The sequence below is a fragment of the Oryzias latipes genome, chromosome 16 (assembly GCF_002234675.1).
Source record: "Oryzias latipes chromosome 16, ASM223467v1".
Classification (NCBI taxonomy): domain Eukaryota; kingdom Metazoa; phylum Chordata; class Actinopteri; order Beloniformes; family Adrianichthyidae; genus Oryzias; species Oryzias latipes.
In genome coordinates this window covers 5,008,324-5,035,694 of record NC_019874.2, presented here as the reverse complement: position 1 = coordinate 5,035,694, position 27,371 = coordinate 5,008,324, and the positions used below count along the sequence as shown (strand labels likewise).

The window sequence follows — 27,371 nt, the reverse complement described above, 5'->3', positions numbered from 1 at the left end:
GAAATAGATTTGTAACTAAGGCAAATCAGAGTGTTCAGCTACTTAGGCATGACTGCTTGATACATTTTAACGTGGCCGTGTCATGGGGAATTCACACTCTGGCATCAGTTCTGATTTTACCCAGCGTGTGTATGCAAATGCCGGTTCATTTGGTTGATGTTGCTGTTTTAATCAGGTTTAGTGTTGATTAGTGAGAAGGATGCAAAAAAAAAAAAGTACCGTGTGGCGAGTCATGGTTAAAAGTTGTCATTTATGTGCCTGTTCCAAACACTGTCTTGTTAGTCTGCTTTCTACGCTGCCACCTTCAACAAACCATTCTGCATCACCCTTTGAGTTCACAAGGCAGTTGCCAGGGCAACAGTCCCATAAAGAGACATCCCACCAGGACTGGGGTTGAAAGAGGTGGGATGAGGCTTCAGCCCCATCACTAGTGTGGGGTACGCTGGACTTTTTAGCCCTCTGAAAGCCTCCTCATGAGTCACATAGCCTTTCCCTTCACTCACAGAGAAGACATGGAGAAGCCCAGAATATGTCGTTAATACCAAGATTAAAGCACGTGTTACATTTTTTCTAACTTTCTGATTTTGTGTTCTCCTCAAACTTATTCATGTGCATTTGATTAATTGAGGTAATTTAGGTATAGTCTCCAGTGACTCCATGAATGGTTCATGATTTCATTAAACAGTAGCTTTAATTACTTTTATACTTTCAGAACTTTACTAGAAATTTAATTTACACCTCTGAAACGTCCCACATTTTGTAATGAGTCATATATTTAGTGGAATAATGCTCTTGGAGATTGAGAATTTGCATATAAAGACATTTGTTCTTTCTACCAGCACCTCTTCCCTCTTTTTTGTTCACCGTTTGCTCAATTTTCGTTCTAAATTTTAGTGAAAAACCTCCTTTATGATTTAAAGCATTTTCTATAGCAAATTGAATCTGTTTTAAAAACAAAAAAGCGAAAATACTTATTATTTTAGTGTAAAAGCAGTCAGGATCAAAAAGCTGGATTAGCAAAGAAGAAACTCTGCAGAGACACGTCAACACGAATCTAAAGTGAGCACAGAGACAACATCCATTACAACCGAACACTACACTAGGAAAATAATGGAAAGTATTTTCCAAACTTACACACTGTAGATTTAACATAACCGCATTTCATTTATGTTGTTTCTGTGTGAATTTCCTCTTAGAGTCAGCTGTTGTCAAATCGCAGCAGGCAGGGAACATCTCATTATTGTCATTTATTGTCAGATCTTTAGCAGTCATTGATTTCTTTTAGTCTGTGTGGAGAGGCTTCTACTTGCAAATCGTGCAAAGTTCAAATAAAAAGTCCAAGCTAGGTTTGTAACCAAAATGAAAGACACTAACCACAAACTGACGCTTTTCTTCTTTAATTTAAATCCAAAAAGGAATAGCAGGAAAAGTAGTACACTCAGAATTTCAGTTTAATCAGGCATCTGGGAAGCAGAACAGCTTCAAAAACAAATCAAAGTCAAAGTGGTCCCACTTACTGCACCCTGCAGTGTCCCAGACACTACCCAGGAGCGACATGTTACTGAATGTGCTTGCGATGCGCTCCTCTTCTGGTTTTTCAGAGAAATCTGGCTTCCCTTCTCACTGGAACTCGCTTTCTATAAAACCTTTCACTGACTTGATATTTCCGTCAAGAAAAACATAAAAGGGTAAAAACTTTTTACACTGTTGATGTATAAAAATGTAATATTTAAACGGGTTTCATGCTCAGTTTTATAAGGCTTAACCATTAACCCAATGAAGAATCCAAAAACGATCAAGTGAAATGTTGGGAAGCTGAACTGCATGCAGCTTGGATTTAGAGATCCTTTAGTATGACCATATAACACACACACACATGCATGCACACACAATGCACACAGGTTTTACATGGTGTTTGATAGATTGACATGTTGGCTCTTTGCTTGCACCCCCTCCCCCATGTTGTTGTGGTTGTGTACAATAATATGCGTCTGTTTATGAGCTGAGGTTCAAATAAGATCCTAATCAGAGATCCGATTCTCTGACAACTGTTCAGTTTGTTTACAGTCTACACACAATCCATATTACATTAAGTAATATCTTCCTTGTTCAATTACTCTTTTCTTACCTTCATACACAAGTAGCTAGCATTGTTCTGTTGCGTTAAACTGCAATTATTGTTTTAAACTTCTTGTGAAAAAAACAACTGGACACCATGCCACTCTGTTCTGATTCTGTAAATAAAATCTAAACGATGGTAGTGGATCATTAATAACTTTTTCGGATCTACTTCCATAAAGACATTTCCTGGAAGGAAACAGTTTGGAGTGAACATCTTTGTAGTTCCCATCGTCTGTGGCAGAAATTAAGACATGGTTGAGTTGAAGTGGCTCTACTTTTTCAGATTTTTACCACACATTCTTATTGCCAGCACATATCTTAAATCCACAAACATGCGCACACACCACAAACATACACACACGCATGCACGCAAGCACACACATGCACACACATGGAGACACACAGTTCGCATGGTTTCTCAGAAGAGGAGCTTACCTTCTTTCTCATAATCCTGACTGATGCAGGCCTCCTTAAGCAAGGAAAGATTCTGCGGTTGATTAATCAATTGCTAATGATTTAATTAACAATTATAGAAAAGCAACAATGAATATTAAATATGGTTAAATACTCAGGGGAACCAGTAATTTACATGGCTAACCTGAGATGAGATTAGCAGTTATCACATCAACTTTGTTCTTTTCTTTTCTTCCAATTCTCTCATTCACTTGTCCACTTGCTGAATCTCATCGAACTGTCTTCACTCTCAAAGCTCTAGTTTCCTTCTAAAACACACAAACATGTCTGCGACTGAGCTCTGCATTGACCTTTTCCTAAATGTTTCAGGTACTAACCCCCTACCGGCACCTGACACGCACACACTGGCCCCTGCTGGTGTTTTTTCTTCCCATACACACATGAATCAAGTGTCTCCCTGCAACATGAACCCACCCTGTGATCAGATCTGTTTTTTCGTTCTTGAAGTGTGTGTAGTTAATCAAAGGCGCAGATGCAACTTATTGATGCAGCCACTGGAGCGAATAGCAGGTTATTTTAAGTGGACAAATTAAGGGGAGAATTTTGTTGAGTCCACCCACCTGCCAATAAAGAACACAATCTTTCTATAACTCGTTGATGTCTTAAAAACACAAAACTGTATATATGTAATTTTAAGTGTAAAGACCCACAATATTGTGTTTTAACCTGTTGTTGTAGCATAAAGAAAGCTGAACTTAAAATTGCATTTCTGAGTATTTGTATATTCAAATCGTTGTGAATCAGGAGCAGATGAAAAAAATCCAGTTTGAAAATGTTTATAGTTGCGATGCAGAAGTGACAATGGGTGGGCCACAAGCTACGCTTCATTCAGATCCATCCACTAGAAAACAAATAAATCCACGTACGTCTTTGTTTTCTGGATCGAAACTGTACGTCTGGATAGCTCCAATATTGTTCTCCATTTTTGTTGCACCTGTGATGTTAGGCTGGGATTGTGAGGGGGTGCAAGCTAGCGGGAGAACACGTAAACAGATGGATGATGGGAAGTGGAGACGGTCTTTCTCCGCGCCTACAGTCCCACCCACAACTCCGAGGTGAAGTTTCTGCTGTTCTGCAGAAACTATGTGCTAGAGAACGACACGCTTTTTGAGTTTGGCTAAAAACGGCAAAATAATAAATAAAAGATCACTGGAATCGCTTTCACTATAGATCAAAAAGAGTTTCGGAATGGGACTTTAAAGTATGACTTTTTTACATGGGAATCAATGGAAAAACGAGATCCTTGTAGTCACTTAAGGAATTGCTACCTGTGGTATTTCTAGGATTATCTTAAATTCAGAAACAGAATGTTGGAGCGACCTTGCTCTTTGTGATGTTTATTAAATCTATCCTGATAAAAAGATCGGTTTCACATCTGTTTTACATGGCACTGTATTTATAAAATGTGTTATTTTACTAAATTGCTGGTGAATGTTTGTGGTTTATAGAGCTGAGTTTGACTTTCATACCTAAATCATCCAGTGCATTAAGGATATTCATGTGTTTAATCCTATTCATCTATAAAAGCAGATGCGCCTCACAGGATTATTCTCAGTAAAATTGCTGTCTTCGTTAATGACACGTCTTCCGTGACAGTTTGACAGTAAACTAAAACGCTGAACGTGACTGCAGTAACTGGAATTATCCACTGTTCTGTCTCCTAATTAGAGTTTCTCTGCCATTTTTGTTTACTTTGTGAATGTGTGGACATGCCTTCCCACTCACTACCTCAAAAACAGGAATGCGTCTTTTCATTCTTCTGCACAACTCATCATCTTCATCAAATCTTCCTCAAAGCTACAAAACTGTGTGATTCTTTGGATCTTGACATAGGAGCTATCCTCTCTAACTCAATAGAAGTGAGAAATATTGTTTTCTTCTCTTGTAAAATATAAATTTTCTCCACATTGTCTGGCGTGTGAAATCTTATCGCTCATCTGCAGCATCTGCTTCGTAGATGAGATTGTTAACAGCAGTCATTATGCTAAAGGTGGGAAGCTTGAAAACGTTTTTTTTCTCTAGTTTACCTTCTCTTCAATACAGAAGAAATGACTTTACCCTCTGTTCTTCCTTCAGTGTTGAGTTGTTTGTGTGTTTTCTTTTTTTTTTTTTTTTCATTTTACACCCTTTTTCTCTTTTGCTTTAAGACTCCAGTCACATCTGCAATCCTGCGGCCCTATAAGGAGCTTTCACGCCTTTTGGTTTGCTTTAGATGTTTAATACCCCCTCTCTTTTGTGTCAGGGAGCCAGAGAGGCGTTAAGAAGCGCTGATAAACCCCACTTAGATCCCTTCCTGGCCCGTCACCCTGGCCTGCCGGGCCGCTTTAGCTGGGAACTGATCTGTGACGGCCTGCCACTCAAACTGAGCACTTCTGAAGGCTGACACAATGGAGTGAGCAACACACCAGAGGGCCTGCGGGTGGATGGGGAGGGTGAGGCATAGGAGGGAGAGAAGGCCAAAAGGTGCCCTAAAAGAAGGCGAGGGGGGGGCCGGAGTGTATCTGCTTGTTATCTGTTTCAGTATTTTCTATTTTCATCCAGCCGGCCCTCTTCCTCACACCTTTTTTCTCTGTTTTTGTTTTTTTTAGCTAGCTGTCACACTCATAGACATCAGGACTTTTTTCTCTACATTCTCTCTTGTGGTTAAGGTTTTCAGATGGGCAGATGAGATGCTGAATGAAGAGACAGAATGGAAGGACAGGTGGGAGTTTTGAGGAACAGATACAAATCAGTGGCGTGCACAGTCTGGTTGGATCATGTGCTGCAGTCACGTCTGCATAAAGGGTCCAGCCAGGGCCAGGACCGAGAAGGGTCCAACAAAGCACCACGACACACAGTGATTTGATTGACAGCCAGGGGGCAGAGGGTGGATGTGCTTTTGGTGGGGTGGCCACTACCATTGCCATTGGCTTCCCTTTCCCGTGGGGCCGGGGGTGGGAATTGAAGCCCAAAATGTCAGCGCCGATATCTGTGGAGCTCCACTCAGCTATCGCACCTCTGCAGCTGCCTGGCATCCGCTCATTCATTTGTGTGGCTACACCAGAGTGTCACGTGAACGCACAAAAAGACTCACACGCAAACACTCTTTTTTTCAGCAGCATTCATCTATTGCAGCTCTGCATGGCCATCTTCGCACACACACCAAACATTCATCAATGGCTTTTAACACATGTGCAATATTACTTTTTTCCAGCTCTCTCCACATTTTTACATTGTGCTTCTGTCAGTTTTACCTCTGGCATTTGGTCAGGTAGTGTTTAGCCATATTTTTCAAAGCACACCTGTTCTTTGTCTTTTCCTTACTATTGCAAATCTCCCGACTCTCTTAAGCTGGTTTTGTATTCTGAAGGAAGAGATGTCCTTTGTATTTAATACAGAAATTGCAGGAACAGGCTTTTACTGCATTGTGTCTTGGTTGCTGTTGTTGTGGCATATTAGCTGTTTTCTGTGTTCTACTGTGTGTGACGTGTGTGGAGGGTGCTGCCCGTGTGTAACAGTCAGATGATGAATGCGCAGAATGTGCAGGGGTCAGTGTCATGGATAGTGTGGTCAATTGCACCTTGTCCCCTGAGTCCAACCTTGAGCAACACCCCCCTAAAGAGAACTCAATCTGCCATTACGGCCAGCTCACACACAGCCACACAAACATCCCTGTTGAGCATGTGCCATTAGTAGCTGGCAGGGTCTGGTTTGACAGAGAGTGATTAGCTTCCTATCATGTGTATTGATCATCGTGTTCTAGCTGCTCCTGTTAAGGAGGGGCTCGAGGACTTTAACAAGGTAGTCAGGGCACACATCTACACATGCGCACACAAACACTGACTTGTAGACTATGTAAAGATCTATGCCTGCTAAAATGACTGAAAAAAATTGATAAAAAAATGTTAAGCTTAAAATTTAGCTTAAAATTTAATTTCTGCTTAGCAAACAAAAAAATGCTGTTTGGAAAAGATAGCAGCTGTGATATAGAACGTCTTCGGTTTTTCTTGTTTGAGCTGGAATCTGACTCAAAACTGTACGGCTGGAAAGCTCCAATATTGCTTGCCATTTTTGTTCCACTTGTAATGTGAGGTTGATGTTGTGAGGGGCTGTAAGCTAGCGGGAGAGCAGGTAAACAAAAGAACAATGGGAAATGAGGACGGGCTTACAACTCAGAGGGGAATTTCTAATTAACTCCAGCTGCTTAGCAAAAATACTTTCTAGAAAACGACACAGTTTTTTAAAATGTTGCGTAAAAAATGGCATAATCGTAATTAAAAGACCACTGGGAACATATACACTTACAAAAGATCAAAAGATGATTGGAGTCGAACTTTAAAGGATTCAAAAGTTGAAATGTTCAGGCCTGGGAATTTATTACACAAAGCTTTAAAAATATAGATATTTGACTTGTCAAAAGTAAAAAATACAGCCTGTCTAAAGGTTGTGCACCTTTGTCACAATTAGAATAATTTTATTTATCAACAGAGTTGATCATAATATGTGTAATATTAAAGGGTTTTCCAACAGTTTATTAATTGACTTTTTAAAAAGGTTCCTGGAGTGTGCCTGAAAGGCTGGCAGTTTAATTATTTATTAAACAATAACAACAAAGAAGAAATTTTTTTCTTCTTCACAAACATACTTATGGCTGGCGATAAATAAAACTCTGCAATAAGATGCTCTCACATAAAATTAGATATATTGCCGGTATACATTTGTGACACACACAAAAAAAAAATAAACAGAACAAAATACATTTAGTTTATTGGCACCTTGAAATGAAATCAAATTTTTCCATTTTCAGATCTGTACTCCCTCCACATCGTCTCCATGTCATCTTTATTTAATATCACGTTTGCAGCATTCCAGCTGTAACAGCTGTCCTCTGCTGGTAGTTAAGACCAGCTCCCAGCTTTTGTTAATTGAGTCTAATTGAAGAACATGAAGGGAGAATAAAAGGAGCAGGCTTTTAGGACATAAAAGACTACAGCCGCCTCTCAATAGTATTTATTCTCAACCTCTTCCACTCTAATTTAAGTGTGAGGGGACAATAGTGCCCTGACAGTGATATGCACTGGATGCGTGTGTGTATGTGTGATCTGTTGTTTGATTTACTGCACCAACCTTCCCAAGGACCCGCCTCTATCAGATCAAAGCTTCAAGCAGCAGCCCATGAAAGGGTGTGTGTGTGTGTGTGTGCAGGCGGTGTGTGAAGGACAGAGGTGTAGGTGAGGCAGAGAGAGTGCTTTTGTAGCTTTAACCCAGGACAATGGCAGCACCAAGGAGAGAGCAAACGACTGCTCTTTAGTCCAGTGAACAGGAAACCTTTTACTTTCCTCTTCAGCTTTACCTGCACACTGGCCTTTTTTTTCTCTCTCAAAATAGAATAAAACAAAAGAAGAAACTACATTTTATTTGCACTGCTCCTGCTGCTTCAGGTTCTTGTCCTTGCAGATAGTCATTCAAAGCAAAACAGAAACGGTTAAAGTGGTTGGGCAGAAGTGAAGCCTTTCTAAATTACGATTATTTTTTGCTATTTTAAGTTGTACTTAATTGTATTTGTATTTTAGGTTCACTGGGTTCAGAGGCAGTACTGTCATTACAGAGAAAAGAGGGATCTTCTGAGGGGACTGAAGCTCAGGACTGCACACAGTAAGTTTACATCAGATTCTCCAAACGTCACTGAATTTAATTAGGAATTTCATACCAATGCATCACTGGATTCTGCTGACCTCCAGTGGTTTAAAGCTCCAGAAAACTGTCACAGAGTCCTTTTTCTTGATCTTATTTAGAGGTTTTTGAAAAAACTATTAAATAAGCAACTTCTGAACAGAAAAAAAGACATTAGTTAAACAAACTTTAACAACTAGAAATAGTAAGAATTGTTGTTTTAATTTCTTTATCCAAAATGGAACTGATTAACCTCTTCATGAGATCTTTTTTATTGTTTATCAATGTAGCTTATGAAGCTAAGGCTTTATGCTATTTATTCATGTTCATTGGTTTAATGAGAAGTCTGCTATGATTAGTACCTTATATCAATTTGAACACAATTATAAAGTGGTTTCAATCAAATACTTAAAGAGTCAACAGGATTGCAGAAATGCTCATGATGAAGAAAATCAATAATTCATCATCAAACAATAAAATGGTTCTGATTATGTTCCAGCACCGTTATGTACTAGAAATGCAGAGTCTTGTGAGGCAAGAAGAAAAAGGTATGACAGTAAAAGAGACATGGAGAGCATAAAAACAAAAAAGTTACAAAAATTAGCTAAGTAAATTCAACAAGTTAAAGAGTCAGTCAATCAAAACTTTATATTCATGTCATGTTTTTTAAATGTGCCTAAACTTATTTAACCCTTAATAGAAACATGAACGGCCTCTAATTCTTTATTACTTTTGTAAGGTTGTGTGGGTTTTGGTTAATAAGATAAAACAGATGAAGACTTTAAACGTTTGAATGCAGTTCTCTGCAAAGTTATTTTCAAACAGATATGGAAAATGAATGATTTCACCTGCTTACACTGCGGTGGCCCATTCACCCGATCCAGTGGCATTCTGCTTAAACTTTGAATGATGAGCGTTTTAGAGATCAAAAGGTTTAAAATATACTCTGAAGACTCCAAACATGTCAGCCTGCAGGAATATGGACAAGAGGGCATAATTTTCAGAATATTCTTGTTTTTTTGAGGTATTTGTCCATCCAACCTACCTGTACAATCCTTTTTGGAGCTGGCTGGAGCCAATCCAGCTACTGTTGCCAAAGGCAGGGTTCACAATGAGCAGGTTAAAAGTCTGTTGCAGGGCCACACACTCACACTCACGTGCACACCTAGGGACAATTTAGAGATGCCAATTAACCTGTGTGGCTCCATGCACATGCAAACTTCACGCAGAAAGGACCCAGCTGGGATTTGAAGCAGCTTCTTCTTAATGTAAGACACGAGTATTAACCACTATGCCACCAAGAAGCCCAAATCTCTGTTGAAAATGAAATTAAATTCACAGAAGGGAAAACTCCTCTGAAATGAAACCTATTTTTCTTCTTCTCCATCTTTGATGGTGGACATCACAGCTTTTTCTCTTTCAAAAGAATACTGTCAGATAAATTCATCTAGACAATAAAGCAGTGAGATACAGTGGCAGTGTGTAAACACCAACAAGGAAAGTTTCTTGTGCATAAAGGAGAAAAACGAGTGTGATGGAGGACTACCATCACCCTTTTCTTTCTCATAGGACTGCTGCTCCGTGCCCCTTTTACTGAGAATAAAGGAGGTTACAACTTACATGCAGAGAGACAAAGTTGAAAAGTTTATCAGGGGTGTCTTATAACAAACCTTTTGGACATGTTTTCAGTTCAAACAGCACCTTTCCTTAAGGAGCCCCTCATCCTAGTTTTGGGTAAAAATTGGGCAAAAAACAGAAGAACTGTTGCTGAAAAGGTAAATAGGCCGTCTGTAAGGCCAACTACAGCTTGAATTGACATTAAAAACACATTTAAACAATGATAGAAACAAACACTTCTTTCACAAATGGTCATTTTCAGATTTGAGGAACCACACACTTGTTACATTCCATCATGTTCCTGCTTTAAACAACTCAGCCATCTGTTAACTGCATCGTTTTGGAAAAAATGAAAAAAACGTTTTTGATGAGTTTTAAATGTTTTGACTGTTAAGTTTTGTCATCAAATGTGATCTTTTGGCAGGTAAGATTTAGGTCCAAAATAACATTTGATCTGTCAGTAGAACTTCCTTTATAAAAATTATAATTAGGACATTAAAAGAACAAATAAGAGGAAACAACAATTAATGAGATTTTTTTGTACCATGACTTTTATAACCACTGAGTCAAAAGTGTTCCATAGATTTTGACAGTTGAGGTTAAAACTTTATTTATGTTCCTTCACAGAGGAACCAGGCTTTCATTTGTACTCCAAAGGCTTTGAGAAAAGCATCACCTTTTATTTGTAGTGTGCCTCTTACAGCCGTTTAAATATATATGCACACATTTTTACAGTTTCTTACACTGTTTAAGTTTAGCATTGATCTTTTTATAGACAGTACTGATGCAAGTTCCGATTGTTCCAGTGCATGATTGTACTTTTTGCCTTGAGAAAGCTGTTTTGACTAAAAACACCCCTTTTAGGAATACTCTAAAATGCCAAGTGCTTCCTACGAATCTTTTGTGTTATATTTAGCCATGCTCAGCTGTGCAAACACAGAACTGTTTTATTTCAAACAGCTACGTTCAGTTTAGAGATTTTTAAGGTTAACTTGTAGCAGGATGAGTTTTTAATTGAATAGTTTACCTGTTGTTGATTGATATGTGTAAGACTTCTGTAACCCTTGTGCTATCCTAGGCACTTTAATGTTGGGAGTTGGGTCATCTAGACCCACTAGACAGTGCTCTGAACCTTTTTCTTCAATGATTTGTGATCTTCACTGGTGTCCATGGATTACATGAAATCTTTCCACCTTTATCCACCTTTGTCATGGTAGGGAGAACACGTCAATGTAAGGGTGGGGTCATCTAAGATAGCACAAGGGTTAATATATGGGGCTGTTCTGTTCACCCATTTCAGTGTAAATTTCTGTGAATAAATGAAGTGGTTTTTGTGGTCATTGTGTCTTTTAGCTGTAAACCTTTGTCAGTGTTTGTATGTGATGGGAAATGCTGGCTGTATTTGCTGAAAATGATGATGATTATTACTGTTCCCTGTCCCCTTAAATTCCCACACTGAGTTGCTCATCTATGTTCTGACGAATGATAAAAGGCAATGCAAAGAGGTGAAGTAACAGTTAGACAGTGGTGAGTCTGCAGCTGTGTTGTTTAATTTTTACATGAAGAAAAAAATGGAAAAGCAAACATCTAAATGAACAGACTTTGGCAAACAGCAACTTTTGAGGGTTTCTCTGTGGTGGACCTAAATTTAAATTGTGTTGTTTTAGTTTACAGAATGTAAATAAACTACATTTAGCAGCTTGAAGCACCAACCTCTGACCCAGGTCATCACTACTGACCCTGGCGGTTAAATGACAACTGGTTGTCATTGACCTATTTAAAAAAAAGACTCAATGCAAAGATTCTGTTAATGTATTTTGTGTTCATTTCAGTCCATTTAGGTTGATCTCTTTATTTGTATGGTGATAGTCAGTTTATTTTATTTTAGTTATTTCAAATATATAAAAACAACAACCGATAAATCAATAACCTCAGTGATAACAATAATCGTTAATTGAGTCATTCAATCCTCTTCAGTAAATGGAAAGTAAAAATCTCCATTTGACAAAAATGTGTTTGAAAAGGAGATGGAGATTTTAGCTTTAGCCTACTGATTTAGACCCATTCAACTTTGACAGAAAAAAAAACAAAAAAATAAAAACAAATATGTATGTGTGTATATATATATATATATATATATATATATATATATATATATATATATATATATATATATATATATATATATATATATATATATATATATATATATATATATATATTGATGGCAATCACATTACAATTACCAGGTATTTTTAACATTCATCTTGGGGCTTAGACAATAATGGCAACCGATAATATTTACCATAAACAATTTTGGGCCCAGAACTGAACCTGGCGATATGAGAATGTCCAAAACAATCTCATTGGTGCCCTCGTATTTTCACAAACAGTTTCCAGTTTTTAGGATAACTTTGAATCCACTGCAGTGCCCGTCCCGTGATTCCAAGATTTTTAATCAAAACTTCCTGATCGATTGTATCAAATGCCTTTTTTACTTCAATATATATTCTGATTGCAATTTTCATTTTTTCTATTAAACTTGAAATTCCAAATCTATAAGATTGTTAACTTGTAGAGCCTCAAAAAAGCCATTATTATACATAATTTTCAAAGAATGTTAGCTCATCAGTAGATCATCGTGATGCTTTCAGTATTACTTTTTATCCTTTAAGTTTTTTTTTTTAGGAAAAACTATATTTACTCCTGATTAGAAGTTGCTGAAGTCCTTCTTTAGAAAAATATGCTTCTTTTTCTCCAATTTTTGTCATGCAAAACTGAAAAGGGGTTTACTTCCTGTTTGCCATAGTGTTATGTTGCTTTTCCACTCTACAAACAGAGCCTGGTGTTACTTATTTCTGTAAGCACAGAGTCTGATGAGTGTTTGAACAAAATGCCTTCCACATTATTTGGTTAATTGCTGATTGCTAAACAGTAAAAAGTGTGTTAATAATAATTGATTAGGACTAAATTTGAAAATTCCTGAACATTTGTACGAAGAGTTTAATATCAGTCAAATTAAACAGGCCTGGTCTGATGGTCCAGTCACTGTTTGAATGTGTGGGAGGAAAGGAAATGAAACATGTTGAGTATGAAAGAGAGAGGATCCAAGAGGATAAGAGGAGGAAGATTCAGGCCCCGATGAGCTGAAGGCACCTCTGAACAGAGAGCCAAGCTGTGCTGCAATAATAAGATGCAAATCATATGCTAATCATATGCTAATCTGCCAGCAATATTCCACCTCAGTTGCGAGAAGGGGTTCCAGGAGGCCTTACACCATTGGTTGGAGACCAGGGATGTCCTGAAGTCAGAGTTCAGGACAGGGGAAGAAAAACACACATAATGTGTCTGTGTGCTTGCAGGCTCCCAGAGGACAGAGTCTGCAGCTGACAACCCGCCTGAGGAGAGCAAGAGTGACCAGACCCTCACCTTCAACGACCCGCTTTGGCCCTTGCAGTGGGAACTGGTGGGTGGATTTATGTTTGTGTGTGTGTCTGGAGACCCCCCCCCCCCCCAACTCCCGTCTTGTCTTCATGTTGAAGGATGTTCCTCTGACAGGCATAAGTCAGGCAGTCTTTCATGTGTGACTGGAAGAAGAGACAGAATAGAGAGATAAGGAGTTTGTGAAGAAAGAAGGAGAGCAAAAGGGGGGAGGTGAAGGGGGTTGTCCATGTTGAACTGAGACAGATGTCTGGGATTGATGAACACTGACACACAACTGGGCTGCAACGATATGCTCATTCCTTCAACTGTCTCCTTCACTTCTGTTTAGACGAAGTATCAGCAGCAGCAGCAGCAGCTGCAGCAGCATTGGTGCAGCAGCCATATTAGTGCAGTGACTGCAGCAGCTGCAAAAGCAGCAGTAGCAGCTGCAGCAGCATTAGTGCAGTGGCTGCAGCAATTTTAGTGCAGTGACTGCAGCAGCATTAGTGCAGTGGCTGAAGCAGCAGCAGTAGCAGCAACAGCAGCTGCAGCATTAGTGCAGTGGCTGTAGCAGCAGCAATATTAGTGCAGTGGCTTCAGCAGCAGCCGTACAGCAGCTTTGGCTGAAAAAAGTTTTGAACAAAGACCAAAATTTGACCAGTTGAATTTACAGAAATATAGTAAACAAAAAATTATAATAAATGTCATTTTAAATGCTTGTATGTAGTAGTTTATGATGCACTTATTCATGCCAAGGTATGTAAAAACTTTACTGAGGACACTCAGACTGCCACTGTTCCTGTTATTCTTTTCATTTTCTTCCTTATACAGCATTTGGACCTAAAAAAAAAAAAAAAGCATTTGGACCTTTTACCTTTAAAAATTCTTACATTTTATTACAGAATTTTGGCTACGTGACATAAATAGCAGTCATGAGTGCCTCACTAACCTTTCTGGAAATCTGACTTCTTGTTTTTTGCAACTAAAACATATCAAATTAAAGCTTTTAACCACAAATCTATGTAATACATAGGAGATCCAGTGGGATCTTTTGAGTCTTAAAGATAATTAATGTGCTTGACTCTGAAAAATATGAAATCTGTTTAGACTCACATATATAATAGTAATGGTAGAAAAAATGCTTTAATGTCCAATGTAAAAATATTTTTTGGTGAGGTTGTCTATGTTGAGTTAATTCCGTCTCAACAATCAAAAATTCTCAACTGTAAATATATGCAATCGTACAACATGGGGAAGGTCTAAGGGGCCATTCAATTGGCTGAAAGCGAACACGCCTGCTTTGCTGATGAGTTTGATTGACAGATTAATTAGCCAATGATGACATTAGTTGACCTGCTGCGTCAGGAGAGTCTCAGAATTCACCGCAGGGATTTCTCTCACAAATGTGGGGAGATTCACAAATGAGAGGGGGATTGTGAATGCACATTCTGCAATTCGCTTGATCTGTGAATTCACATTACAAGTGTACCTAAAAATTACGTTTGTGAAGCGTCTTTTGTGCATTTCTGAAACTTTTATGGTGAATCCCTGAAACATTCATTGTGTGTTTGTAAAACACAGCGTGCACATTTGTGAGAAACAGCGTGGATATGTATGAAACACTTTTTGTACATTTGTGAAACTTTTAGTGTGCATGTGTGAAACACAAAATTTGTGTTTGTGAAAAACAGGGTGTGCATTTGGGAAACACAATATGAGCATTTCCAAATTTATATTGCACATTTGCATAAATTAACGTTGTAAATCAGTGCGTTTGTATTTGTGAAACAGATTGTGTGTATTTCTGATTATTGAAACTGAATTATCTCCGCATGTCTAGCCATCTAACCACAGTGAACATGCACAGGATAAACATTTTTTTTGGAATCAAACAAATAATGTATTATAAGTTATATTTTAGTGTAATAAACATATTTTAATATATTTTCTTCATAATTTAAATAAAGTATATAAATATAAAAAAATAACTGCCTGAAAAAGGATTTTCATGGTTGTTCACCTATAGTAATGCATTTTTGCTATGACAATGTAAAACCCTGGTTTTTGTGAAGTAATTTTAAAACACATTCAGTAATTTCAGTATTAAAGTATCAATTGAAGGATTGAATACCATTCAAATCAAGCATGATGTAGCTTCATGCAATGTCATTCTCTCATTAACACATTTTTTGTGGTCCAGGTCAAAACTCAAATGATGAGGAAATCTGTGAGTCGCTTCATTAAATCAGGTCCCTCCTGGTTCTGTTATGACCCGCCCTCACCCTGCTACTGGATTGGATGAATTTAGCTTTAATTTACAGCTTTAATTACACCTGGAATCATTCATTATTAAATAAAAGTGGCTAAAAAATATATAATAATGAACACTTAACATAGTTCTACCTTTATGTTCTGGTGGGACCTGTTTGTCACCAACTTTATAAAAAGGTCTCTATAAAAAAATCTTGTCAGACATTGCACTAACAGGACACTTAAAGACGACATCATTCTTTGATTATTTTGATTAGATTAGTTCCATAGCTTGAGCAGCATACATCCTACAAGCCTTTAATGATACTTTCCATCTCATCTGATTATTTAATTTGTAATGAATCCCTGCTGTGGTATTACCAAGGATACACTCGCTCAATTTGACATGGTGGATGTTCATGACTGACATGCAAGACTGTAATCTGACAGTGTGAGGCAGAGGAAAGGTGGATTTGCAGACTCACATGCAAGGCAGCCAGTAACAGACTGATTCAAACACTGTCTGGCCTGTATGGAGGCTGAAAGTAGAGACAGACAGAAGGAGTGCAGATAAACGAAGCAAAGCTGGGGGAAAAAAGGGCTTATTAGAAACAAAGATTTGTTTCAAACATTAACTAAATTTTTTAGACAAGATTGTTTAAAAAAAACTGTGTGTGGAATAATATGACACATAATTGATTAGATCAGTTTAACTTCATGGATTAAATATGTAAACTAGATTACAGAAATATCAATCACTCAGAAATCTGGAGAAAAATAAAAAATGTTTAAGCTTGAGATCTTTTTGTCTTTGGCTCTCCTGCCGCTCTTGCTTTTACTCCACTGTTTAATCAGCCTCTGGTGGATGCAGATATTGACTGAAGGTCAGTATTCTGCTCAGGGTTGGTAGCCTGCCAGGCCCAGACAAATGCACATGTGCTTGTTGGACGTGCTAGTGTGTGTAATGGCTGACCAATACACACACACACCAGCTAGTTTTGCCCTCTGTTTCCATGATTAGGATGAAATCAGCTTCTTTAGAGAGGCTGGCTAATACCTGTTAAAATCTGGACATCCTCTTAAACGTGCTGGCTGTGCACAGTGTTTATTGTCATGCCCATGACTTAAAGGCTCGCAGCAAAGATGGAAACCCATGTTTTACAACCAGTGGAAGCTTCACAGCAATGTGGCACATGTTTAATTCCTAATTTCTCACTGGTCCTGGTGTACCAGATCCGCTGACTTGATGCTGGCAGTTGTGACTGGATGGAAAAAAAAAATACATGTTTAACGTATTTACTTAAAGTAAGCAGAAAAAAATAAGAAAACGGGCTTATCTAGAAAGAAAAACTACAAGCTCCTATTAATAAATAGACTGGATTTTAGCAGAGGACACAACAAAGTTGCATCTTTGTAAATATATACAGAAGTAAATAGCCATACTTGTATCATTTATAAGGCCCACGCCTATTCAAATGTTGTTCTTAGCATGTTCTTGTGGGATTTTTCTGATGATGGAGGACATATATGAACAAAATTAAGGTTAAAATTGCAATTCTGAGTATTTATTCATTTAAATCATGGTAAATGAGGAGCAGAAGAAAAAATGCCACTGGAAATGGCTTGTTGGTGAGATGTAGAAGCTAAGTGGCCAGCCACAAGCTCCCCGCTCCGCTCCATTTTGATGCATCCACTTGACAACTAGAAATATGTACGTCTTTGTTTCCTTCGTGTACCATGTATGACTTACATTTACATAGAATTTACAATTTGATTTAATTTAAGTACGGTTAAACTCATTGAAAACCACAGACAAGACTTAGTCGCCAAATGTGAATGCATTTATAATGTACAGTCAACACAAAAACCACAATATATGCAACAAAGGAATATTTGAGTCCTGAGGATCATCAACAATTTCATTTCAACGAGTACTCACATAATTCATAATTCAACATTATTTATCAAGTAGAAAAATAGTTCATTTTAACCAAATAGAATCATAAGCTAACAATTGATTTAAGCCTCAATCATGACTTCACTCACTAGTTCATGTTTTTCTCAATCGTGCTGATTCAAATCCTGGCTTCAGGTAATGAATGCCAATCTGCAGCAGCGGTACACAGCCTAGCTCCCCCATGCATACACACCTGTTGGTGCTTTGACATTCCTCGAAAACGAAAGCCACGTCACATTAGGACTAATAGTCTTGCGGTATTTACACAGTGTAAGGGAACCGGCAAGTTTAATGCGACAGCACAGAATTTCATTAGAAGCATTTCATCTGGGTTACATTTGTCTGAGCTGGTATCTGACGCAAATCTGTACAACTGTGTAATTCCAATATTGCTGTGAGCTTGCGTGAGATAGTGTAAACAGATGGATGATGGGAAGTGGGGGCGGGCTTACTCCTAGCTAACAGTACCACCCACAACTCAAAAGTGAATTTCTAATGAACTCCTGCTTTTTAGCAGAAACTCTGTCCTAGAAAATGATACAGGAGTTTAAACTAGTAAGGGCATGATCATAATTGGGAAGCAAATCTCCCAATCAACCCTGAACAACAATGGGTTCTTTATTGCCCCAGGTGGTCAGATGAAGTCTTTTTAACTTAAGGTAATGTGTGTGTACACACATATTAGACACTATTCCAAATAACTTTTTTCCTCAATGAGTCATTTTGGCACATACCTTTTGAAACAACACTAAGCTAATGTCCATGACTGATGGGAAGGTAGGTGAACTACCTACCTTTCATGTTTTTTGTCTTTTGTTGCGAGAAAGCAGAGATAAGAAGACCACAGTGTTTTTATTAGTATCACTATGTTTAATCCAATAAGTTTATTTTTGACCTTCATTTCCTGTGATGTGACTCAACATTCTAGATGTCCTGTCATTGAGTTCACATGCAGCTTTATTGTGCTCTTTTTTAAAAAAAATTGTGTGTAATTATATTTTCACAGAAATACTTGTAGCCTGTGTCTGATCTTTAGGGCATATGTGGACATTTACCTGCTACCTTTACTCATCTGTGTGACTTCCTCCTACTTTAGAGCTCTCTAGTCATTCCATCGATGACCCTTCTTCACCAAACATACACATAAAGATTGTCTGATCCTCTGTCTTGATTATGACACACTCAGAAACTCTTACTTTGAGTGCGCTGCCTTTGCTGCTTTGCCTTTGAGCCCATGTTTTCTTTAGAATATGACTATACATCTGTATTAAGTAATCAAGTGAGCACAAAAGCACCAGTGCAACTCACAGGAGCTGTGGTTTACTCCACCCATAGATTTTTTTTGCAGTGTAGATCAGTGGTAAGTGGACCTGTGGTACAATCACAATCATTGACTGTATATGAGAAATGGACCAAGTCAGAAGTCAGCGTGACATCACCCCTAGAAAATGACTTACTTCTGGCTCCAACCAAATGAAGTCAATTCAGTCGCCACTTTTTCTTGCTACGGACGTCACCATGTTGGAGCCGGGAATTGGCATGAAGTAGTGATTGGTCTGAGTCAACGATTCCATGGCAACTACTTTCACCAATCAAGAGTTTTGGAAGTACACAGCACTACCACTTTTACTAAATAGGTAAAAAGGAAGTTGTTGATTGCTAAGAGATGTTGCAGGAATATGTGTGTCAATTGGACAGCCAACTTGGAGCTTATGGAGACTTCTTTTTCTGCATGCAGAAATAAATATCATATATAGCTATGGAAAACTGTTCATATCACTGTTTCAGATATTCACTTCTCTATTGAGAATACTTTATGGTGAATACTCACACAGAAAATATAGATATCAAGTGGTAACAGACAAAAGAAGATGACTGCAGACAGTTTTTATCCAAAGTACCCGCTTCTTCATTTCTCACTTCTTTTTTTCCTATTTGCATTTCCTCTAACCTTTTGATGGAGCAAAACAAATGTCCTGGGAATTGATGACTGCTCAATACATGTTCTTGATACCTGCAGTTTTTTTGTTTTACTTCATTTCAGCTCGAAGGATTTTTTGGTGGTAGAAAATAACACCACTGGTTAAAAAAAGGACATGGACACTCCTTTATTCCTCATTCAATAACCCTCTGTTATGGAAAACACAACACTCTGTCTCATAAGGGCCCAACAAATTCATATTACCCCTAATCAGTGACAAAATCAAGGATAAGAATTAACATGGTTGGTCTCAATCAGTTCAAAACACATCAGAAAATAAATAAATAAAAACAATTAAAAAAATAACTTAAATGACTACAGAAGATGAAGCAATGCTCCCATCATGCTTAGTGCATGATGGAAGCCAGCAGCCTGGTCAAGCCTGAGGTTCTGAAACAACATGTCACAAAAAACCCCCACAACAGTTGTGTATGTTGATTATAATGCTTGACGTGATATAAATGTTCCATCAACATGTCACTACCTTTTTTGTTTTGTGTTTTAGAAAGGTTTAGACTGACGTTTTCCCCTTTTAGAAGCAAATCTGACAGTTCTGTCCAATATTTTTTGAGACTACCAGCTGCTATAAAATACTGCAGCCACTGGGGAACACTTTCAAAGTTTCCATATGCTGGTCCCAAATCCCATTGAATGCAGAGGTTTAGGTCCATTCAGGGACCTTCATTGTAAAAAACTGAAGCCAAAGTCACATGTGCATTGTGGGGTGTTTTCTCTCTGCCAGCCGCTGACTGTAGTATGTGACAACCGAACTGAGTTACCCCCTCCCTGTTGGCGTTCTAGACATTAGAAGTCAAAATCCAGTAACGCCTATTAAGAAATGAACAGCTATTACTCATTACGTATTAGTCATTCTATTGGTCATAACAACCGTTCTTGCTTTGATAATTCTTTTTATATGATTTTTTTCACGATATTTTTTCTGTAGTGAAAGTTATTCAAGTTGTAAACCGACCAATCAGATTCCTCAATGAAATGATGGGTTCAAAATGTTTGACAGGTTCTCTTCAGCCTGCTTTCGAGGGGTATGACCTTCCACCAAGCTCACACCTGATTGGCGGGTGTGGTTGCCATTGAAACGTTGACTCAGACTGATCCGGACCAATCACTGCTTACTAATGTAGCCCCGAGAAGAAAAAAGAGGAGGATTAAACAAATTAATTCCATAAATGATCAATATTATTATTAATATTGATATTACAAAGTTACTAAAAGGAATATGTTTGAATAAGTCTAGAAGATGACACAGATTTAACCAGAAGGAAATGGGTTAAGTGTAAATAACAAGGTTATTGTTGTTTATTGAATGATGTTGATTATGGGTTTACTGTAAATAACAATGTTATTGTTGTTTATTGATTTGTTTTGGATTATGTAACCTCATCAGCGTCAGTTCACAGGACTATATCTTATTTTGAAGAAATGCGGAGTGTTCTGTGGAGTGTTCTTTGGTTTTGATTGGACTAAGCTGATTGGCTGAGGAGAGGATCGGAAAAAAGAAGAAAAAAGGTCTGGACGTGGAAGCACGCGGGGAGGTGGAGAAGAAGACGGGAAAAAATAAACTTTCTGCAGGCCAAAGTCAGGAGGAAAACTTGAGAGTGGTTTCCCGTGACAGAAAAGGTGACGGAAAGTTTCCCGTTTTGGAGTTTCTCACTTGAGCGTGAACCGGAGTCCACGGAGCGGAGCTGCAGCGCTGAGGACGTTGGATTTTCCCCGCGACGGACGACAGGTGCTGTGGAAGGGCGGAGCAACGGCTAAAGCTGCACGGAGAACGCAGGAAGGCTTTGCACGGAAGGCTAAGGAAGTCGGTGATTTTTTTTTCAGGCCTGCAACGAGGGTTTTTCCCCCGGGGGTAATAACTGACTGTGTGAATGAGTGAGTGAGTATGGGCCCAGTTTGTTATTTTTCATGACGTGGTGAAGTATTGCAATATCTGTGTTTGAAACAAACTTTTGAAACGAACTTTTAAAACCAGTTTATGAATGTTCAGTTAAGTTGTGAAATTTACATTTACTCAAGGTTCATATTTTTTTTTCCCCGTTTAAGAGGAAGAGTATAAAAACCAGATATATTGACCAATATTTTTGTTTGTTTTGAGGGTCAACTCTTTATTTTATTAAACCTGAAACTGTGTTCAGTTTAAATGGTTGTCTGGTGTCATACTTTTTAGGAAGACGTACTTGTCTACTGTGAGTTCTGTGACGTTGTAACTCTTTAGATTTAAATAGGTAACCCGATTGGGAGCTACCATAGCTCAACGAACCCAATCCCCCCATCACGACTCCGTAGGTTACCATTTTGTTAAAGTATTGCTGAGTGATGGGGCTACATAAATGGAGGCACCGCTGGGATAAATTTTGAGTTGTTATAGTTTTCCTGACCCAGACAACCAGTAGGCCAGAGAAAGTCAACACAAAGACTAATTTCTCAACATTGGGGTTGTTTTATTTTAACTCAAGTTTGGGTTATTATTCAAATTCAAATTAAGCATTGTGTGTAAACATCAGAGGTATCATTTACCTTAGTGATCATTAAAAGCAAATAAAATGTCTCAGTTATTACATTGGTGTAAAGGTGAGGGTATTGACCCTATACATGCCATTTTAGTCAAAGATGTCCCAGAGGACACCGATGTTGGTGTTATTAAAGAAACCTTGCAGAGCATTAAAGCTCTTGGACGTGTGAAAGTCAGAGGCAGGATGTTTGATCCTAAGAGCCAACGTTTAACGGTTTTATGTGAGTGTAGAGAACCAGTAAACACTAAAGCTATCCCCTTGGATGTGTTGGCCGATGGTAGTGAGTCCCCTTGGAGGATTTTCGGGCATTCTGAGGTTGAGAGTAACCGTACCGACCAGGTAGACAGTGATGAGTTACAGAGTCAACCACCCGACCTTAATCTCTCCTTCCCCCTTCAAGCATCCAGTCCGGAAGCTATCATTAGAGCGGTAGGGGATGTGTTGCAGCTGGCATCGAGGCCAGGCAGTGATGCGGGTACTTTTAGGAGGTTGCGCACATTCTCAGGGGTGGTTCCAACACCACTTGGAGAGGAACATTTGGAGAACTGGCTGGAACAGGCTAGGCTGATGATAGAAGAGTATGATCGGCCAGACAAAGAAAAGAAAATTAGAATAATGGAAAGTGTAAAGGGTCCGGCATTGGAGATCCTGCAAGCGGTCAGGTTCAATAACCCTGATGCTACGTCACAAGACTATCTTGATGTGGTGGAAAACACTTTCGGCACACCAGAAACTGGGGAAGAACTCTACTTTTCATTCAGGATGTTGGGACAGCAGTCTGGCGAAAAGCTTTCAGAATTTCTTCGAAGGATGGAGAGGGTTCTCAATAAAGTGGTCCAGAAAGGGGGCCTGCAACCAGCTGTCAAAGACAGGACACGTCTTGACCAGCTCATTAAAGGTGCCACTAGGGCCGACATGATGATTTTAACTCTAAGGTTAAGAGAGCGACGAAGCAATCCACCTACTTTTGTGCAGTTGTTAAATGAGATACGCATTGAAGAGGAGCATGAAGCTTCTCGGCGTAGACTGAACCCCACCAAATCAGTGCATGTCAGAAGTGCTGCGGTAACAGCAGATAAGGGAGTTGAAGACCTTAATGCCGAGGTTGAAAACCTTAAGAGGCAAGTGAATGAGCTCACTGTAAGGTCAGCCATGCCATGTTCCCCGTCCACTGATGTGTCAGAGATGACTATTGAGCCATCAGGAGGAGACAAAGGCCTCCAGGCCCTCAAGAAAGAAGTGGTTAGATTACGAAAGCAGGTTTCTGTGTTATCTGTCAAGCCTACAGTAGCTGAAGCAACCCCACCAAGCCAAGAGACTTCCTTTCGGCCTTCGCGACCTAGATCCACATCACAGCGAGAGTCCAGAGATTTTTTTTGTTATCGTTGTGGGGAAGATGGGCATTTTTCCAGCAAGTGTTCTGCTCCAGAAAATTATCCCCTGGTAATACAAAAACTGATCAGTGCTCAACGTAAGGGCAAGGCAAACCAAAGGGGCCCCAAAACTACTGCTGAGGGGAGTACCACCAATGCACATGTTAAAAGAAATGCTGCGAGCGTGCATAGTAATAGTTTGCCAGAAGGACTAGTAGGTCCACAATCTACCACTAGGGTGAAGGTTAATGGCACTCCTTGCGTTGCCCTTCTAGATAGTGGTTCACAGGTAACTGTGGTGTTTGACAGTTGGTATGCTAAGCACCTGTCACATGTACCCCTACATCCAGTGTCTGGATTAGCCATTTGGGGGCTAAGCGAGTCGGAGAGTAGTTATCCGTTTAAGGGCTACATCCAAGTTGAGTTGGAGTGTTTTGAAAAGACAAAAGGGAGGGGCACGCCTATTCAGGTGCTGGCCCTAGTGTGCCCTGACCCACGGTGCTCAGATACACTACCAATGTTGATAGGCACCAATGTAACCAGAGTATGGCCACCACCCGCAAACTGTGAAAATGAGAGCTCACATAATGTTAACACAACAAGCATTTGTGTGACAGGGCCAAAGTTGAAAGCCCAAGACACATTAAATCTGCTTCCAGCCGAGGTGAGTGACAACCCTGTGGCTGAAGTAAGGTGGGTGGGACCAGGTCCGCTGGTCATTCCAGCAGGTAAAGACCATCTAGCTGTCTGTAAGGTCACAGAGAGGTACGCGGTGGGAGACACCATTTTAATAACTGAACGGGCGTCTTCCCCAGCCCTCCCTCCAGGGGTGTTGGTGCAGCCAACTGTATTATTCTCTAAGAAACTGGATAAAGACAAATTTCTTGTTTTATTACGCAATGAGTCCCTAAAAGACACTGCTATTCCAAAAGGCACCGTGCTGGCACGGCTGTGTGTAGCTGACACAGTGACTGAGGTCCTGGGTGAAAAAAACAGTACGTCCCGCCAGATTAACCCAGCCTTGTTTAACTTTGGTGACTCACCGATCCCAAATGAATGGAAAGAAAGGCTAAGACAGAAGCTGTCTGAACGGTCAAATGTTTTTTCAACTGATGAGTGGGATGTGGGTTTAGCTACAGGTGTGGAACATTGTATAAGACTGAAAGATGAAACCCCATTCAGGGAACGGTCTCGTCGCATAGCGCCTGCTGATCTAGAGGACATGCGCCGCCACCTGCAAGGGCTTTTGGCGGCAGGTATAATAAAGGAATCCAGAAGTCCATATGCGTCACCGATTGTTTTGGCGCGGAAGAAAAGTGGGCAGCTGCGCATGTGTGTGGACTACCGAACGCTGAATCGTAGGACAATACCCGATCAGTACACGGTGCCACGGATTGATGACGCATTGGATTGTCTATCCGGAAGCAAGTGGTTTTCTGTGCTTGATTTGCGAAACGGTTATTACCAAATACCCATGGCAGAAAAGGATAAAGAAAAGACTGCTTTCATATGTCCCCTTGGGTTTTATCAATTTGAAAGAATGCCCCAAGGGATCACTGGAGCTCCTTCAACATTCCAGCGACTAATGGAAAAAGCAGTAGGAGATATGCACATGCTGGAAGTCATTGTGTATCTGGATGATTTGATTGTATTTGGCAAAACCCTGGAGGAACATGAACAAAGGCTTCTCAAAGTTATTGACCGTCTGGAAGAGACTGGCCTTAAGCTGTCTCTAGACAAATGTCAATTTTGTCGTCCCCAAGTCACCTATGTGGGACATGTTGTCTCTGAAAAGGGCATTTCCACAGATCCAGCCAAGGTGGAAGCTGTGGCTAAATGGAAGCAGCCCACTGATCTCCCTTCATTGCAGTCCTTTTTAGGATTCTGTGGGTATTACCGTCGCTTCATTAAAGGCTACTCCATCGTTGTCCGGCCACTGACAGAGTTGTGTAAAGGTTACCCGCCAACCCAGAAAAAAAACAAATCTGGGAAAACACCGGTGAAGTTTTATCATAAGGTTAATGAACCTTTTGGGGAAAGGTGGGATGAATCTTGTACAGAGGCTTTTCAGCAGATTCTGCAGTGCTTAACAAATGCGCCGGTCTTGGCATTTGCTGATCCCTCCAAGCCGTATGTCCTGCACGTGGATGCCAGTTTTCATGGTTTGGGGGCTGTATTAAATCAGGAGCACCCTGAAGGGTTGAGACCAGTGGCTTTTGCTAGTCGGAAGCTCAGTTCGGCTGAACGGAATTACCCGGTGCACCAGCTCGAATTTCTGGCTTTGAAATGGGCGGTGGTGGATAAATTCCACGATTACTTGTACGGGGCACAGTTTGTGGTGAGGACTGACAACAATCCGCTCACCTATGTTCTTACCACAGCAAAACTAAATGCGACGGGTCACCGGTGGCTCGCCGCTCTTTCCACATACAATTTCACTCTTCAGTACCGACCAGGGTCCAGTAACATTGATGCTGACTCGCTGTCTCGCAATCCTGTTGTGGAGACTGAGAATGAGTGGCAAACCATGTCACCCGACAATGTTAGAGCTCTCTGTAAACAGATAAAATGTGAGAGGACCATGGGAGAGGGTACCAGCTATGCAGAGTCATTAGGGGTTTCCCCTCAAGCCATCCCAGAATGCTATGCTTTTCCTACCAGGCTAGACCTGGGTTCTTTGGTTCAGCTAAGCAGAGCAGACCTGATTAAGGCTCAAGATGAAGACCCAATGATTGCGCCCGTGAAAAAGTCACTCTGTGATGGACAAGCTTTTCTCACAGAAAAATGCACTAACTCAGGAGCATTGTTGTTGCAACGGGAGGCTAGTAAGTTGGTGTTGGTTGATGGATTGCTGTACAGAAAAGTGGAGAAACCACTCGGCACAGAAGTACATCAGCTAGTCTTACCCAAAGAGCATGTTGCCAGAGTGCTTAAGTCCATACATGATGAGTCAGGCCATCTGGGGGTAGACAAAACAGTTGAGCTTATCCGAAATAGGTTTTACTGGCCGAAGATGGGAGCAGAGGTGGAACAATATGTAAAGACATGTGGGAGGTGTATCACACGCAAAGCTCTACCACAGAGAGCAGCACCGTTGAAACAGATTACTAGCAAGGGGCCATTGGATTTGGTGTGTATTGATTTTTCTGTCCCTTGAGCCTGATTCGCAGGGATATGCTAATATCTTGGTGGTGACAGATCATTTCACGCGGTATGCGCAAGCATTCCCAGCCAAAGACCAGCGGGCATCCACGGTAGCTAAGATTCTCTGGGACCGGTACTTTGTCCATTATGGACTTCCTGCACGAATCCATTCCGACCAGGGACGGGATTTCGAAAGCAAGCTGATTAAAGATCTGCTTAAAATGCTGGGGATTCGTAAGTCCAGAACATCACCATACCATCCTCAAGGTGACCCTCAACCTGAGAGATTTAATCGTACACTGTTGTCAATGTTGGGTACCCTGGAGTTGAAGCATAGGCGACAGTGGAGTCGACATGTCAGTCAGTTGGTGCATGCCTACAATTGCACCCAAAATGAAACCACGGGGTACTCTCCATACCGTTTGATGTTTGGGAGGGAAGCTCGACTGCCAGTCGATATCTGTTTTGGGGTGCCTGAGGAAAGGGGGCAGGGTTTAACTTACACTCAGTATGTTACCAAACTGAGAACAGATCTGCAGCAGGCCTACGATCTAGCTACAGAAGCAGCAGACAAAAAACAGCAGAGAAACAAGCAAGCCCATGACAAGCATGTTAAAGAGCAGACCTTGGAGAAAGGAGACCGGGTGTTGCTTAGAAACTTTGGTCTCACAGGTAAACACAAACTAAAGGAGAAATGGAAGACAATGCCATACATTGTTATTGAGAGGTTACCACACTTGCCAGTCTACAGAGTGAAACCAGAGAGGGGACTGGGGGTGGAAAAAACGGTACACCGCAACCATTTGCTACCTATTGGTAGCCTAGTCCGGCTGCCTGTTGAGGAT

The 27,371-nt window shown here is 40.1% G+C and overlaps 1 protein-coding gene across 1 annotated transcript in view; it reads left to right on the top strand.

The window, feature by feature from the left end:
• Window positions 1–27,371, top strand: part of LOC101161187 (proprotein convertase subtilisin/kexin type 4-like) — a 234,265-nt gene that overhangs the window by 15,615 nt on the left and 191,279 nt on the right. The window contains exons 4-5 of the mRNA XM_020709885.2: window positions 8,148–8,229; window positions 13,227–13,330. Of these exons, the coding sequence (XP_020565544.1) occupies window positions 8,148–8,229; window positions 13,227–13,330 (186 nt within the window). The remainder of the gene's footprint in view (window positions 1–8,147; window positions 8,230–13,226; window positions 13,331–27,371) is intronic.